We start from the raw sequence: 13,980 nt of genomic DNA, 5'->3' as shown, positions 1-13,980 counted from the left end.
TGAAGAAGGCGCCGCCTCGGATAGCGTCTCTCCAGTGAGCCACGTTTCCGTGAAGCAAAGAACGTTACAGTCTCTGATGTCCCTCTGGAATGCTACCCTTGCTCGGATTTCATCAACCTTGTTGTCAAGACACTGGACATTGGCAAGAAGAATGCTAGGGAGTGGTGCACGGTGTGCCCGTCTCCGGAGTCTGACCAGAAGACCGCCTCGTTTCCCTCTTTTTCTGAGTCGTTTTTTTGGGTTGCTGCATGGGATCCGCTCCGTTGTCCTGTTTGTAAGGCAGAACACAGGATCCGCGTCGCGAAAAACATATTCTTGGTCGTACTGATGGTGAGTTGACGCTGATCTTATATTCAGTAGTTCTTCTCGACTGTATGTAATGAAACTTAAGATGACCTGGGGTACTAATGTAAGAAATAACACGTAAAAAAACAATAAACTGCATAGTTTCCTAGGAACGCGAAGCGAGGCGGCCATCTCTGTCGGCGCCGGAGTACAGTATATACTGTACTCTATAACATCTACTGTATCTTGCCATCTTTATGTAACACATGTATCACTAGCCACTTTAAAGCCACTTATATGTTTACATACCATACATTACTCATCTCATATGTATATACTGTACTCGATACCATCTACTGCATCTTGCCTGTGCCGTTCTGTACCATCACTCATTCATATATCTTTATGTACATATTCTTTATCCATTTACACTTGTGTGTATAAGGTAGTTGTTGTGGAAATGTTAGGTTAGATTACTTGTTGGTTATTACTGCATTGTCGGAACTGGAAGAACAAGCATTTCGCTACACTCACACTAACATCTGCTAACCATGTGTATGTGACAAAACAAATTTGATTTGATAACTTAGCCTACTGTTCTGACTTGGTGGTGCACGTGTTGCCTTTATCGTGTTTTAGGGAAATGTCATCATTGAATATTGTAAGACTTTTCATTGTCTGCTTATATGCCCCCTTTATTTATCCTATTCTGACTTGGTGTACAGGGAGAATACTGTAAGAACGGCCCATGTTCTCAATTCTGTCGCTGTCCATTTCTAAAGTGCTGAACAAATAGTTATATTTACTACGTCCATTTTAGCTCACTCATGAATGCCTTTATCGAAATTACAGATAGCCTCTTATCCGCTCATCGTTCCATTATGCCATGGTTTGTACATCTAAATTGTCAGTAGAAACCACATTTGTTTAATAAAGCAAGTCAGCCATATCAGCTATGTTTTTAAAAAAAGGAAGGCTGAAAAAGAGACTGAATTAACTGTTTCGCTGATAGCCAGGTGTAGTGGTGGTAAGGATTCACTCCATGGTGCTGAAAATAAATCTCTGCTGTTGGGACAGCTTTAGGTAGGCCCTAACAGTTTGTGGACACCGTTTATCACCATTATAGTGCAATGAGTGTATTATTTAGTGTTGTGTAGTGACTTTGCTGGCATGCATAAAAAAAAGATGTACGTGCTAAAATTGCCACTGTATGGTATATTGGCCACATACCATAACCCCTGTGCCTTCTTGCGTAATCATATTGCTTAATCATAGCAGTCAAACAAGTTAAATTGATATCCATTGATGGAAAATGATCTGGTGAGTTTAATAAGGGTTAATTATCTTTTCTCTTGTGACATATTCATATTCCTTTATTACGTCATGTCACACATAGCTTGCAATAATTATTACTTTGAGTAAAAACAAATTTAGCTTCTAACTTTGTTATTACGATACTCCTTAATTGACTCAAAAAAACGTTATGGAAAAATGGTTTATTGTATAAATGTGGCAACTCCTCTCTTGCTGTGACATTTTTGGAGGACAAGTTTTCAGGCCTTTTGGGTGGGTTTTGAGTAGTAATTGGGCAAGAAATATGAGATGGACCTGGCAACCCTGCTCCCAGAGGTCTCCGAGAGAGCGGGAGGAAGACGGTGAGCTTGAGGCAGTTAAAAATGGCGAGGAAAAGGGAGATGTTTGTTAAAGAAGAATGGTAGAAAGTGTAAGCAGAGCGAGCTGAAGACAGGAGGATAAATGGATGTGAATGAGGGTGTGAATGAGGGCGACTTATTGGAGGTGGTAGGTGTGGTGAAGTTCGCAGAGCCCGAGGCTTGCACCGAGGGTCAGGATAAAGATGAGTCTGGGACAGAAGGAATTGTGAAATGTGAATTGTTTTGCTCTCAAGACAAGGGCACCATTGAAAGGAGTGATTACTGGGGTAGCAGTACATGTAAAAGTTGAACAACTGAAGGGGAAGATTCCGGGTTTGTGATGCTCGTCGTTTGGTGCGACACAGGCAGGGTGGTGAGACTGGTGAAACAGAAGAGTCATTGTCTGTTCTTTTGAGTTTTGATGTTGAGTCTGCCTGACAGTGATGTAAGGATATGTAAGTTACCCTGTACAAGCTTTTGTGCCAAATACATTACGTTGTTACAGATGTCAAGCTTATGGGCATGTGGCAGCAGCGTGTAGGAGAGAGGTTCCTAGGTGTGAGAAGTGTGCAGATGGGCATGAGATAAAGGAATGTGTATCATTGGGGAAAGTAGTGGTATGTGTTAATTGTAGGGGTGCTGATGGGGCCAGGGGATCTGAAATGTCCCGTGCGAGAGAGGCAGGTTGAGGTTTCCAGGGATAGAGTAATGCAGAAGTTGTCATATGCTGAGGCAGTGAAGAAAGTAGAGGAAGATGGATCAAGGGGGAGGGATCCTGAGAGGAGTGGTATGAGTAGTAGATCTGTACCAGTACAGAGGGATAGGCCAACAAGTGATATGTTTCAGTAAGATTGGATTTTTAGCATTTATAGCAATGGTTATCAACTGTACTGCAGGGATGGAACGTAGGTTGTAGAAAATTGAGGTTCTGGCGGCAACTGCAGAGAGGTATTTGGTGTGCGAGACTTGACATCAGAAGAGTTACAGGGTGCGTGAGGTGGTGGTGTCCCATCCTTTCAGGTTGTTTGTCTGAGGTAGGACTAAATAGATTTAAATAGTGTAGTAGGGTGGTGTTATTTTTATAAAAACAAAAAAATGTTGTGAGTGTAGTGTTAGAATAGGTGGTAGGGTATTTATTTATTTTTTCAAGCAAAGAATAATGGAGTTGTTCTCCATTCTAGTTGTTAGGGGTAATGCAACATATTGGGTGCCAACCGCTTTTAAACCTAATCGAAGAAGAAGAACCCAGCTGCCAGTTTTTCAACCAGTCGTTCAACGAAGCCCAGGTGTCTAATTCCGTATGAAAAGTAAACAGTCTATGTCTTTGATACCTTGAAGTGGCTCTGGCTATTAGTTCAATTATTAAACGAGTTCAACTAGAGACAAATGAATGTCTCAAAGAAATGTATAGGTCTATCTGTGGCAGTATTATAGCTGCCAACTACTGTGCAAAGAGCAACAAATTATGCGTGGATGCCATAGCAATTGTTTCTCTTTTGGATGTCGGCATGACATTACCTTTTTATTTCTCCTTTGCATGGTGGCATGACATTACCTTTTTATTTATCTTTTGCATGGTGGTATGACATTACCTTTTTATTTATCTTTTGCATGGTGGTATGACATTACCTTTTTATTTCTCCTTTGCATGGTGGCATGACATTACCTTTTTATTTCTCTTTTGCATGGTGGCATGGCCTGTTTATTGTAAGTAAACATTAGCAACTGAGTACATCACTTTTTGGAGAGGACATGTGCATTTATCGCCAGGAAATAATTATTTATTCAGCACCATCTAGTGGTAAATAGAAAGTACGGCATCCGTGGTCTGTCGCTTTGCATTGACGTAGAACACATGCGTTTTCCAGCATGGCGACATCCATAGTGTAAAGCAACTGGCAAGGACCGAAACGGCAAGTTAATGACATTTCAAAAAAATAGGTGATCTATGTACAACGTCTTCTGTACGCTATCTGCCATTACCTCCTGAAATGTAAACGCGCGGTCAATTTTGTTCATGATTCTTGATGTAAATGTATAGTATACTGTATATTTATAATTACGCTCGTCTCTGCCTTCTCTCATTTGTGAAGGACCGGACTTTTCAAATGTGGGTTATTATTCTCCATCAAAGTTCGTTGTGAAATCGAGTCACTGTCAGCATCATATGTCACTTGTCAAGTGTCACTTAGTGATTTGAAAAAGCATTAAACACTGAATGCAACATGCTGGTGTCATGAAAACACTGTCTACATGGTACCAATTCAGCACACACAGTTTTACTCCACTTCGCACTGATGTCTGTTGGATTTCAGTTAGGTGGGTCTCTTTTCACACAAAGACTGGTGCGGATATGTGTCACCTGCATTGGCCAGCAGGGATACAGGCAGCTCATTCCCAAAAGTCGACTCCCTACATGTACACTGTACACAAGGAGCTTTGGGACTGATCCTAAGGGGGAGAAAGGGGAAAATGAGAACGGGAGCAAAACAACAGACAACCTTGACCCCTCACCCCAGACTCTAACCCCTATGCACACACAGGGAAGAGGTTTGTTTGGTAAAAGGCGACCACTCTCACCCTTGGAGAGGATTAGCCGCCTTTTGCCTCAGGACTCACTAGCCCCAGAATTGTTGGTGCTGAGAGAGGAGGAGAACCCGGAAGTGAAACAGGGGGAACCTGATGGGGTTGGGGTTCAAAAAGACCACAACACTTCAGCAGCCTCGGTGACTGAGACTAAGATCCACAGCTCACAAGGAGAAGTAGAAAGTGCAGAACCACAGGTGCACATAGGACATGACACAGTTAGACCGAGAGAAGAAAAAGAGGAGGGTACTGTCATTGATAACACAGTACTAGAGCCAAATGGTTGCCCGATTCTCAGAGAGGTAACAAATTATTCACAAGAGGAGGGATACGTGACTCCTATGACTCCCACCCTTCTTCCCGGGGAGCATTTACTCACTTTTGGGGAACTGCTGTTGGCGGAGTACCGGAAGAAGGGCCGCGTGGAGTTTAGGAAGATGTTTCAGCTGCAGGATGGGCAACGTCTCCAGAGCAGTTGGGGCACCATCGGACACAGTGACATCGTCGGCCGCCACGCAGGAGACTTCATTCGGACCATCCACGGGACACCCATCCTTATACGGCGGCCCAACCTGGAGGAATACGTGCTTTATATGAAGAGGGGGCCGGCAATCGCCTATCCAAAGGTATTGTATGTAGCAGATGCTCCTTTCTGGCACTGGAAGATGCATAACCTTTTTTCCCCAGAATACATGTGCATGCAAGTGCTATCACCAGCGCAATGGTATAGTCTTGACTGTGTTGGCTTGGCTTGTGGAATCAAACATTACATGATTTGATATCAGAGATTATACTTTAACTGCACAATACATACTAAGCTACAACAGCTCATTGTAGGAAAGACTTATATCCTATGAGTTTTTCTGTCTCTTTCACACTCTCTTCTTTCTTCCTCTCTCCAGGATGCCAGTATGATGCTGATGATGATGGACGTCACAGAGGGAGACTGTGTGTTGGAGTCAGGCTCCGGGTCAGGAGCCATGTCGCTTTTCCTGTCCCGAGCTGGTTTGTATATTTATTTTATCACCTGTTTGCTATGAGTCATGATGAGTGTAAATGGACAAATGCTTGTGTGGCTGGTTGTCATACAATAGAGGGGAAAGATAAACTGCATCCATATCTTAAGCCTTCACTAGGATGAATCAGAAAGCTTTCTTCTCAACGTGAATAGTCCAAGATTGGCAATTTGGGGTGTCCCCGATACCCCTCATTCTTGTCTTGGTCCTGTGTGACTCAGTCGGTAAGAGCATAGCATTTGCAACGCCAGGGGTTATGGGTTTGATTCCCGCTGGGGCCAAACAAACAAACACAACTTTATTTTAAGAATGTGAAATGTCAGAATAATAGTTGAGAGTGATTTATTTCAGCTTTTATTTCTTTCATCACATTCCCAGTGGGTCATAAGTTTACATACACTAAATTTGTATTTGGTAGCATTGCCTGTAAATTGTTTAACTTGGGTCAAACGTTTCGGGTAGCCTTCCACAAGCTTCCCAAAATAAATTGGGTGAATTTTGGCCCATTCCTCCTGACAGAGCTGGTGTAACTGAGTCAGGTTTGTAGGCCTTCTTGCTCACACACACTTTTTCAGTTCTGCCCACAAATTTTCTATAGGATTGAGGTCAGGGCTTTGTGATGGCCCCTCCAATATCTTGACTTTGTTGTCCTTAAGCCATTCTGCCACAACTTTGGAAGTATGCTTGGGGTCATTGTCCATTTGGAAGACCCATTTGCGACCAAGCTTTACCTTCCTGACTGATATCTTGAGATTCAATATATCCACATACTTTTCCTGCCTCATGATGCCTTCTATTTTGTGACGTGCACCAGTCACTCCTGCAGCAAAGCACCCCCACAACATGATGCTGCCACTCCCGTGCCTCACGGTTGGGATAGTGTTCTCAGCTTGAAAGTCTCCCCTTTTTTCCTCCAAACATAACGATGGCCATTATGGCCAAACAGTTATATTTTTGTTTCATCAGACCAGAAGACAGTTCTCCAAAAAGTACGATCTTTGTTCCCATGTGCAGTTGCAAATCGTAGTCTGGATTTTTTTATGGTGGTTTTGGAGCAGTGGCTTCTTCCTTGCTGAGCGGCTTTTCAGGTTATGTTGATATAGGACTCGTTTTACTGTGGATATAGATACTTTTGTACCTGTTTCCTCCAGCATCTTCACAAGGTCCTTTGCTGCTGTTCTGAGATTGATTTGCACTTTTCGAACCAAAGTGCGTTCATCTCTAGGAGACAGAATGCGGCTCCTTCCTGAGCGGTATGACGGCTGCGTGGTCCCATGGTGTTTATACTTGCATACTATTGTTTGTACAGATGAACGTGGTCCCTTCAGGTGTTTGGAAATTGCTCCCAAGGATGAACCAGAGTTGTGGAGGTCTACAATTTTTTTCCCTGAGGTCTTGGCTGATTTCTTTTGATTTTCCCATGATGTCAAGCAAAGAGGCACTGAGTTTGAAGGTAGGCCTTGAAATACATCCACAGGTACACCTTCAATTGACTCAAATTATGTAAATTAGCCTATCAGAAGCTTCTAAAGCCAAGACATAATTTCCTGGAATTTTCCAAGCTGAAAAAAGTCACAGTCAACTTAGTGCATGTTAACTTCTGACCCGCTGGAATTGTGATCCAGTGAAATAATTTGTCTGTAAACAATTGTTGGAAAAATTACTTGCCATGCACAAAGTAGATGTCCTACCCGACTTGCCAAAACTATAGTTTAACAAGAAATTTGTGGAGTGGTTGAAAAACAAGTTTTAATGACTCCAACCTAAGTGTATTTAAACTTCCTACTTCAATTGTGTGTGTGTGTGTGTGTGTGTGTGTGTGTGTGTATATACAGTGCCTTGCGAAAGTATTCGGCCCCCTTGAACTTTGCAACCTTTTGCCACATTTCAGGCTTCAAACATAAAGATATAAAACTATTTTTTTGTGAAGAATCAACAACAAGTGGGACACAATCATGAAGTGTAACGACATTTATCGGATATTTCAAACTTTTTTAACAAATCAAAAACTGAAAAATTGGGCGTGCAAAATTATTCAGCCCCTTTACTTTCAGTGCAGCAAACTCTCTCCAGAAGTTCAGTGAGGATCTCTGAATGATCCAATGTTGACCTAAATGACTAATGATGATAAATACAATCCACCTGTGTGTAATCAAGTCTCCGTATAAATGCACCTGCACTGTGATAGTCTCAGAGGTCTGTCAAAAGCGCAGAGAGCATCATGAAGAACAAGGAACACACCAGGCAGGACCGAGATACTGTTGTGAAGAAGTTTAAAGCCGGATTTGGATACAAAAAGATTTCCCAAGCTTTAAACATCCCAAGGAGCACTGTGCAAGCGATAATATTGAAATGGAAGGAGTATCAGACCACTGCAAATCTACCAAGACCTGGCCATCCCTCTAAACTTTCAGCTCATACAAGGAGAAGACTGATCAGAGATGCAGCCAAGAGGCCCATGATCACTCTGGATGAACTGCAGAGATCTACAGCTGAGGTGGGAGACTCTGTCCATAGGACAACAATCAGTCGAATATTGCACAAATCTGGCCTTTATGGAAGAGTGGCACGAAGAAAGCCATTTCTTAAAGATATCCATAAAAAGTGTTGTTTAAAGTTTGCCACAAGCCACCTGGGAGACACACCAAACATGTGGAAGAAGGTGCTCTGGTCAGATTAAACTTTTTGGCAACAATGCAAAACGTTATGTTTGGCGTAAAAGCAACACAGCTCATCACCGTGAACACACCATCCCCACTGTCAAACATGGTGATGGCAGCATCATGGTTTGGGCCTGCTTTTCTTCAGCAGGGACAGGGAAGATGGTTAAAATTGATGGGAAGATGGATGGAGCCAAATACAGGACCATTCTGGAAGAAAACCTGATGGAGTCTGCAAAAGACCTGAGACTGGGACGGAGATTTGTCTTCCAACAAGACAATGATCCAAAACATAAAGCAAAATCTACAATGGAATGGTTCAAAAATAAACATATCCAGGTGTTAGAATGGCCAAGTCAAAGTCCAGACCTGAATCCAATCGAGAATCTGTGGAAAGAACTGAAAACTGCTGTTCACAAATGCTCTCCATCCAACCTCACTGAGCTCGAGCTGTTTTGCAAGGAGGAATGGGAACAAATTTCAGTCTCTCGATGTGCAAAACTGATAGAGACATACCCCAAGCGACTTACAGCTGTAATCGCAGCAAAAGGTGGCGCTACAAAGTATTAACTTAAGGGGGCTGAATAATTTTGCACGCCCAATTTTTCAGTTTTTGATTTGTTAAAAAAGTTTGAAATATCCAATAAATGTCGTTCCACTTCATGATTGTGTCCCACTTGTTGTTGATTCTTCACAAAAAAATAGTTTTATATCTTTATGTTTGAAGCCTGAAATGTGGCAAAAGGTCGCAAAGTTCAAGGGAGCCGAATACTTTCGCAAGGCACTGTATATCTATCTATATGGACACACCTACTCATTCTAGGGTTTTTCTTTCTTTTACTATTTTCTACACTGTAGAAAAAGCTATGAAATAACACATGGAATAATGTAGTAACCAAAAAAGCTTCACCTGCAATGCTTTTCCAACCGTCTTGAAGATATTCCCACATATGCTGAGCACTTGTTGGATGCTTTTCCTTCACTCTCCAGTCCAACTCATTGCCAACCATCTCAATTGGGTTGAGGTTGTGTGATTGTGGAGGCCAGATCATCTGATGCAGCACCATCACTCTCCTTCTTGGTCATATAGCCCTTACACAGCCTGGAGGTGTGTTTTGGGTCATTGTCCTATAGAAAACAAATGATAGTCTCACTAATCGCAAACCAGGTGGGAGTGTGTATCACTGCGGAATGCTGTGGTAGCCATGCTGGTTAAGTGTGGCTTGAATTCTAAATGATTGGATGACATCGTCACCAGCAAAGCACCTCCACACCATCACACCTCCTCCATCTTTCATGGTAGGAACCACACATGCAGAGATCATCCGTTCACCTACTCTGCATCTCAACAAAAATCTCACGTTTGGACTCACCAGACCAAAAGGACAGATTTCCACCGGTCTAATGTCCATTGGTCATGTTTCTTGGTCCAAACAAGTCTCTTCTTCTTATTGGTGTCCTTTAGTAGTGGTTTCTTTGCAGGTATTCGACCATGAAGGCCTGATTCACACACTCCTCTGAACAGTTGATATTGAGATGTGTTTGTAACTTGGTCTTTTATTTGGATCCCCATTGGCTGATGGAATGGAGTTCCATGCAATAATGGCTCTAAATAATACTATACTCTTTCTTGAATTTGTTCTGGATTTGGGGACTGTGAAAAGACCCCTGGTGCCATGTCTGGTGGGATAAGTGTGTGTCAGAGCTGTGTGTAAGTTGACTATGCAAACAATTAGGAATTTTCAACACATTAATGTTTCTTAGAAGAAGTGATGCAATCAGTCTCTCATCAACTCTTAGCCAAGAGAGACTGGCATGCATAGTATTTACATCAGTCCTCTGTCCTCTGACAGCTTAACTAGGTCTTTCCTTGCAGCACTGGACCACACTCTGTGAAGCTTTTGTTTGGGCTGCAATCTGAGGTGCAGTTCACTCTAATAAACGTATCCTCTGCAGCAGAGGTAACTCTGGGTCTTCCTTTCCTGGGCCGGTCCTCATGAGCCAGTTTCATCATAGCGCCTGATGGTTTTCGCATCTGCTTTTGAAGAAATTTTCCGGATTGACTGACCTTAATGTCTTAAAGTTTATGAGTTCTGACTCTAAACTTGAAATATTGTTAATTATCAGGTATCCTGTTGAAATATTGAGTGCCATAGTCTGGTTTCTACATCAGAAGTTAATGATTATCTGTAGGAGGAATGTATATGGTGTCAATTAAGCTTGGAATGTGCTGAATAAAGGAAAATAAAGGTTACATACTGTTCATATGAAATGGGTAAAACCATATGTAAACATGATTAAAGTGACCAGTGTTCCATGTCTACGTACATAGGGCAGCCTCTAAGGTGCATTGTTAGGTATTGTTAGGTACAGTCGTCCAACGATTGTGCTTTTTTCGCAAATGCGCTTTTGTTAAATCATCCCCCAGTGTTGCAACAATTATATGCAACACAGGACACGCTAGATAAACTAGTAATATCATCAACCATGTGTGATAACTAATGATTATGATTGGTTTTTATAAGATAAGTTTAATGCTAGCTAGCAACTTACCTTGGCTTCTACTGCGTTTGCCTCCTGGAGGCAACGAGAGGCATGTGGTTAGAGGGTTGGACAAGTTAACTGTAAGGTTGCAAGATTGAATCCCCAGAGCTGACAAGGTGAAAATCTGTCATTCTGCCCCTGAACAAGGCAGTTAACCCACCGTTCCTAGGCCATCATTGAAAATAAGAATGTGTTCTTGACTGACTTGCCTAGTTAAATAAAGGTATCATTTTAAAAAAAATTATCTGCAAAATCGGCTCCCAAAAATACCTTGAATAACTTCAATAACTTATAATGATTTTGCACGCCCAATTTTTCAGTTTTTGATTTGTTAAAAAAGTTTGAAATATCCAATAAATGTCGTTCCACTTCATGATTGTGTCCCACTTGTTGTTGATTCTTCACAAAAAAATACAGTTTTATATCTTTATGTTTGAAGCCTGAAATGTGGCAAAAGGTCGCAAAGTTCAAGGGGGCCGAATACTTTCGCAAGGCACTGTAGATTGTGTACTCTGTGATTCTCACCAAATAGGTTGTCTTCTCACACTATTCAAACTCTACAATCAATAAACAGCTTAGGAAGCTACCTTAGCCTTCAGATCACATATTGCAAACCAATCTTAACTAAAAACTCCACAAATGTTGGAATTTTTGTGAGCCCTTGACAATTGGTAATCAACATCCAAAAACAGCACACATTTTCCAGCGAACCTGCACATCATCATCTTCTCTCTTTTGTGGCACCAATATGAGGATGTTGCAGTAGTCTAGTGTGTGGTGCGGGAATAATGACAAGCAAACCTGGGGAGCTTTGAGTTCACATTGCCCTAAAAAAGGGAACCAGACGCAGAATTCAAGCGAACCGAACTCAGACCACCTCTCGAGACGGTCTCAGTTTGGTTCACTTCAGGGGCTCTTTTGAGTGGTCTGAGTTACTTTGGAGTGTTCACACTGTACAAAAAATTCAGCGAACCGCACTGAGTTTACAAACATTGGTTGAAAGGGACCAAGTGTGAAAACACCCTAAAAATGGCTGCTTAATGGCATGTATTATTATTATTATTTTTGTTCTCCCCAGTGGGCTCCAAGGGCAGTGTTATGAGTGTGGAAATCAGGGAGGACCACCACAGACGAGCCGTGCTCAACTACAACCGCTGGTGTTCCTCCTGGATCCTGCGGCGAGGAGAGGAATGGCCTGACAACGTCCAGTTTCATAACTCTGACCTGCAGGGGGCCTCCTTGCTCCTCGCCGGGCGAGGGTTTCACTCTGTAAGGATATGTATTTTTTGCTTGTAATTGAGTGCATGTCACTTATAGTTTTTATTGAGCAACTCTGTAAACTGGTGTATTTTTGTATAATTGTTTTTTTTACACTGCAAGGCAAATCACCTTGGAAATCGTATCATTTATGATAGGGCATACAGAGAAATAGAGGGGCAGAAGTAGGGCCCCTACTCCTGGGGGCAAAGACTGAGTGGCCGAGACAGGGCTTGACCCCCCGTCACCATGGGGGTAGGCGGGTCACGATATGGGAGCATTACTGCTGCGCCAGATTCCAGCACTAATCATGGTTTTCAGCCCAGGAGTTGAATCTGTGTCTGGGAAACCCTCCCTTGACCAGCCACTAACCTTTAGAAACTTGTGTGTGTGTTTCAGATTGCTCTGGATATGATAAACCCTCAATTGGTTTTGCCCACTGTGATTCCACATCTCCACCCCGGAGCAGTTTGTGCTGTCTACCTAGCCAAGTGAGTAACCTCGACCCGTCCATAAACAACCCCTAGCCCATACCCCATAAACACTGCCTACACCTGTCCAGTCCTTTCAGATCTCAAGTGTGAAGGGGTTCAGAGGTTATTTCTGGACAGGGCCCTCATTTCCTCATATACTTTGCTTTCAAGTGTGTTTTCCATTTTTGAGGTACTTTACGTGTCTCCTTCACTCTCTTCTGTGTGATTTAGTATAACACAGGTCATTGATCTACTGGAGGGCCTCCGATGCTCTGCCCTCCCCCTGCTGTGTGAACGCATCATCGAAGTGCAGCTCAGGGATTGGCTGTTGGCTCCGGCAATCCAGAAAGATGGGCGGTTCTGCCGGAGGAAAGCTCCTCCCTCAGCGAGAAACCAGGAGGAAGGGGAGAATAACAAGTCTGATGAAGAAAAAGGTGATTTCTTGTTCAAATTATCCGGTCACATGGGGATCCTTGGATGTCATGTCTGTCTAAACTAAAGGCAATTACAATATCCCGCTGCAGTTGCATTATATGATTCCCTTATACAGAAATGTTATTCTGACCCTGTCTTTCACATGGCACATGGTCACTGACTTTTTCAAAATAAAAGCCCTCTATTTAGTAATATTGTGTGTTAACACACATTTTGTTATTCTTTCAGAATACACAAGCAGTCCGGAACCCGCACCATATGGGAGTGTCCCATACATTGCTCGACCTCACCCGGAGCAAGCTAGCCACACAGGTTAGTGTCAATAACCATGTTTCCGTAAAGTTAAGTCATATCGACTGACAAATCAGATGTAGACAGTCATTTAGCTGAGTATACTGGACTTCCTTTAATGGTGGTTAAGTGATGATATGTATTGGAAATTTGCATCAAGCTCATTATTTGAATGCTAATTATTAAATATTGCTCTCATCATAACCTACCCTGTCCACTTTACCAGCAAACCATTGTCTAGATTAGAGAGCATGCGCCAAATCCAGATTGGGCAAGTTTGATATATATAGTTTGTGTGACAACCATCAGTAGAGTGGATAATGCAATGGGAACACAAGTTTAAGTACATAAGCGCCAAGTGGTTTATGTGCCCCACGTTATCATGCACAGCCTTAAGTCAGTTTCATGGAAAATTTGCATATTTGATCAAATTAGCATGAAACCACTACGTAACCTATTCGATGTGGGGTCTGTTGGGATAGATATGATTTTCTGCTATGGAGAATTGGGCAGCTCTTCATCTGCTACATTCAGAATACATCAATGGTATTGTGTTGTTCACTGTGACATTTTGTCCTTTCAGCATTCCTGGTGAAACTGAGGAAGAGTCAGGGGTAGCTCGCCTCCGAAGACCCATCAGAGGAGCGATTGGGTGTATTATATTCATAAATGTTATTTGGTACTGCAGAGGAAAATGTAGTTGCCCTATAATCAGTCTGGAAATTGAAATTCATACTGCTTGACAACACGCCAAATATAAAGACTCAATAAAACACCAAAC

The 13,980-nt window shown here is 42.4% G+C and overlaps 1 protein-coding gene across 1 annotated transcript; it reads left to right on the top strand.

Annotated features, from left to right (window-relative positions):
- The first annotated feature begins 556 nt into the window (after window positions 1-556).
- trmt61b (tRNA methyltransferase 61B) lies at window positions 557-13,979 on the top strand. The gene is made up of 7 exons (XM_021585702.3): window positions 557-5,149; window positions 5,426-5,528; window positions 11,822-12,012; window positions 12,400-12,491; window positions 12,705-12,907; window positions 13,137-13,220; window positions 13,783-13,979. The coding sequence occupies exons 1-7, from the start codon at window positions 4,235-4,237 to the stop codon at window positions 13,815-13,817; spliced, it is 1,623 nt and encodes a 540-aa protein (XP_021441377.3). The 5' UTR covers window positions 557-4,234; the 3' UTR covers window positions 13,818-13,979.
- The last annotated feature ends 1 nt before the right edge of the window (window position 13,980 follows it).

Source organism: Oncorhynchus mykiss, chromosome 26 (genome assembly GCF_057628025.1).
Source record: "Oncorhynchus mykiss isolate SJ-2025 chromosome 26, ASM5762802v1, whole genome shotgun sequence".
Classification (NCBI taxonomy): domain Eukaryota; kingdom Metazoa; phylum Chordata; class Actinopteri; order Salmoniformes; family Salmonidae; genus Oncorhynchus; species Oncorhynchus mykiss.
Note: the sequence above shows the minus strand (reverse complement) of the source record. Positions and strands in the feature narration are given on the sequence as shown.

Excerpts from the sequence above, each read along its gene's own strand:
- trmt61b (XM_021585702.3), top strand. The coding sequence starts at position 4,235 with ATGTCTGTTGGATTTCAGTTAGGTGGGTCTCTTTTCACACAAAGACTG. Across the intron at positions 12,013-12,399 it reads CCGGGCGAGGGTTTCACTCT|ATTGCTCTGGATATGATAAA; the intron begins GTAAGGATATGT and ends TGTGTGTTTCAG. Across the intron at positions 12,908-13,136 it reads CAAGTCTGATGAAGAAAAAG|AATACACAAGCAGTCCGGAA; the intron begins GTGATTTCTTGT and ends TTATTCTTTCAG.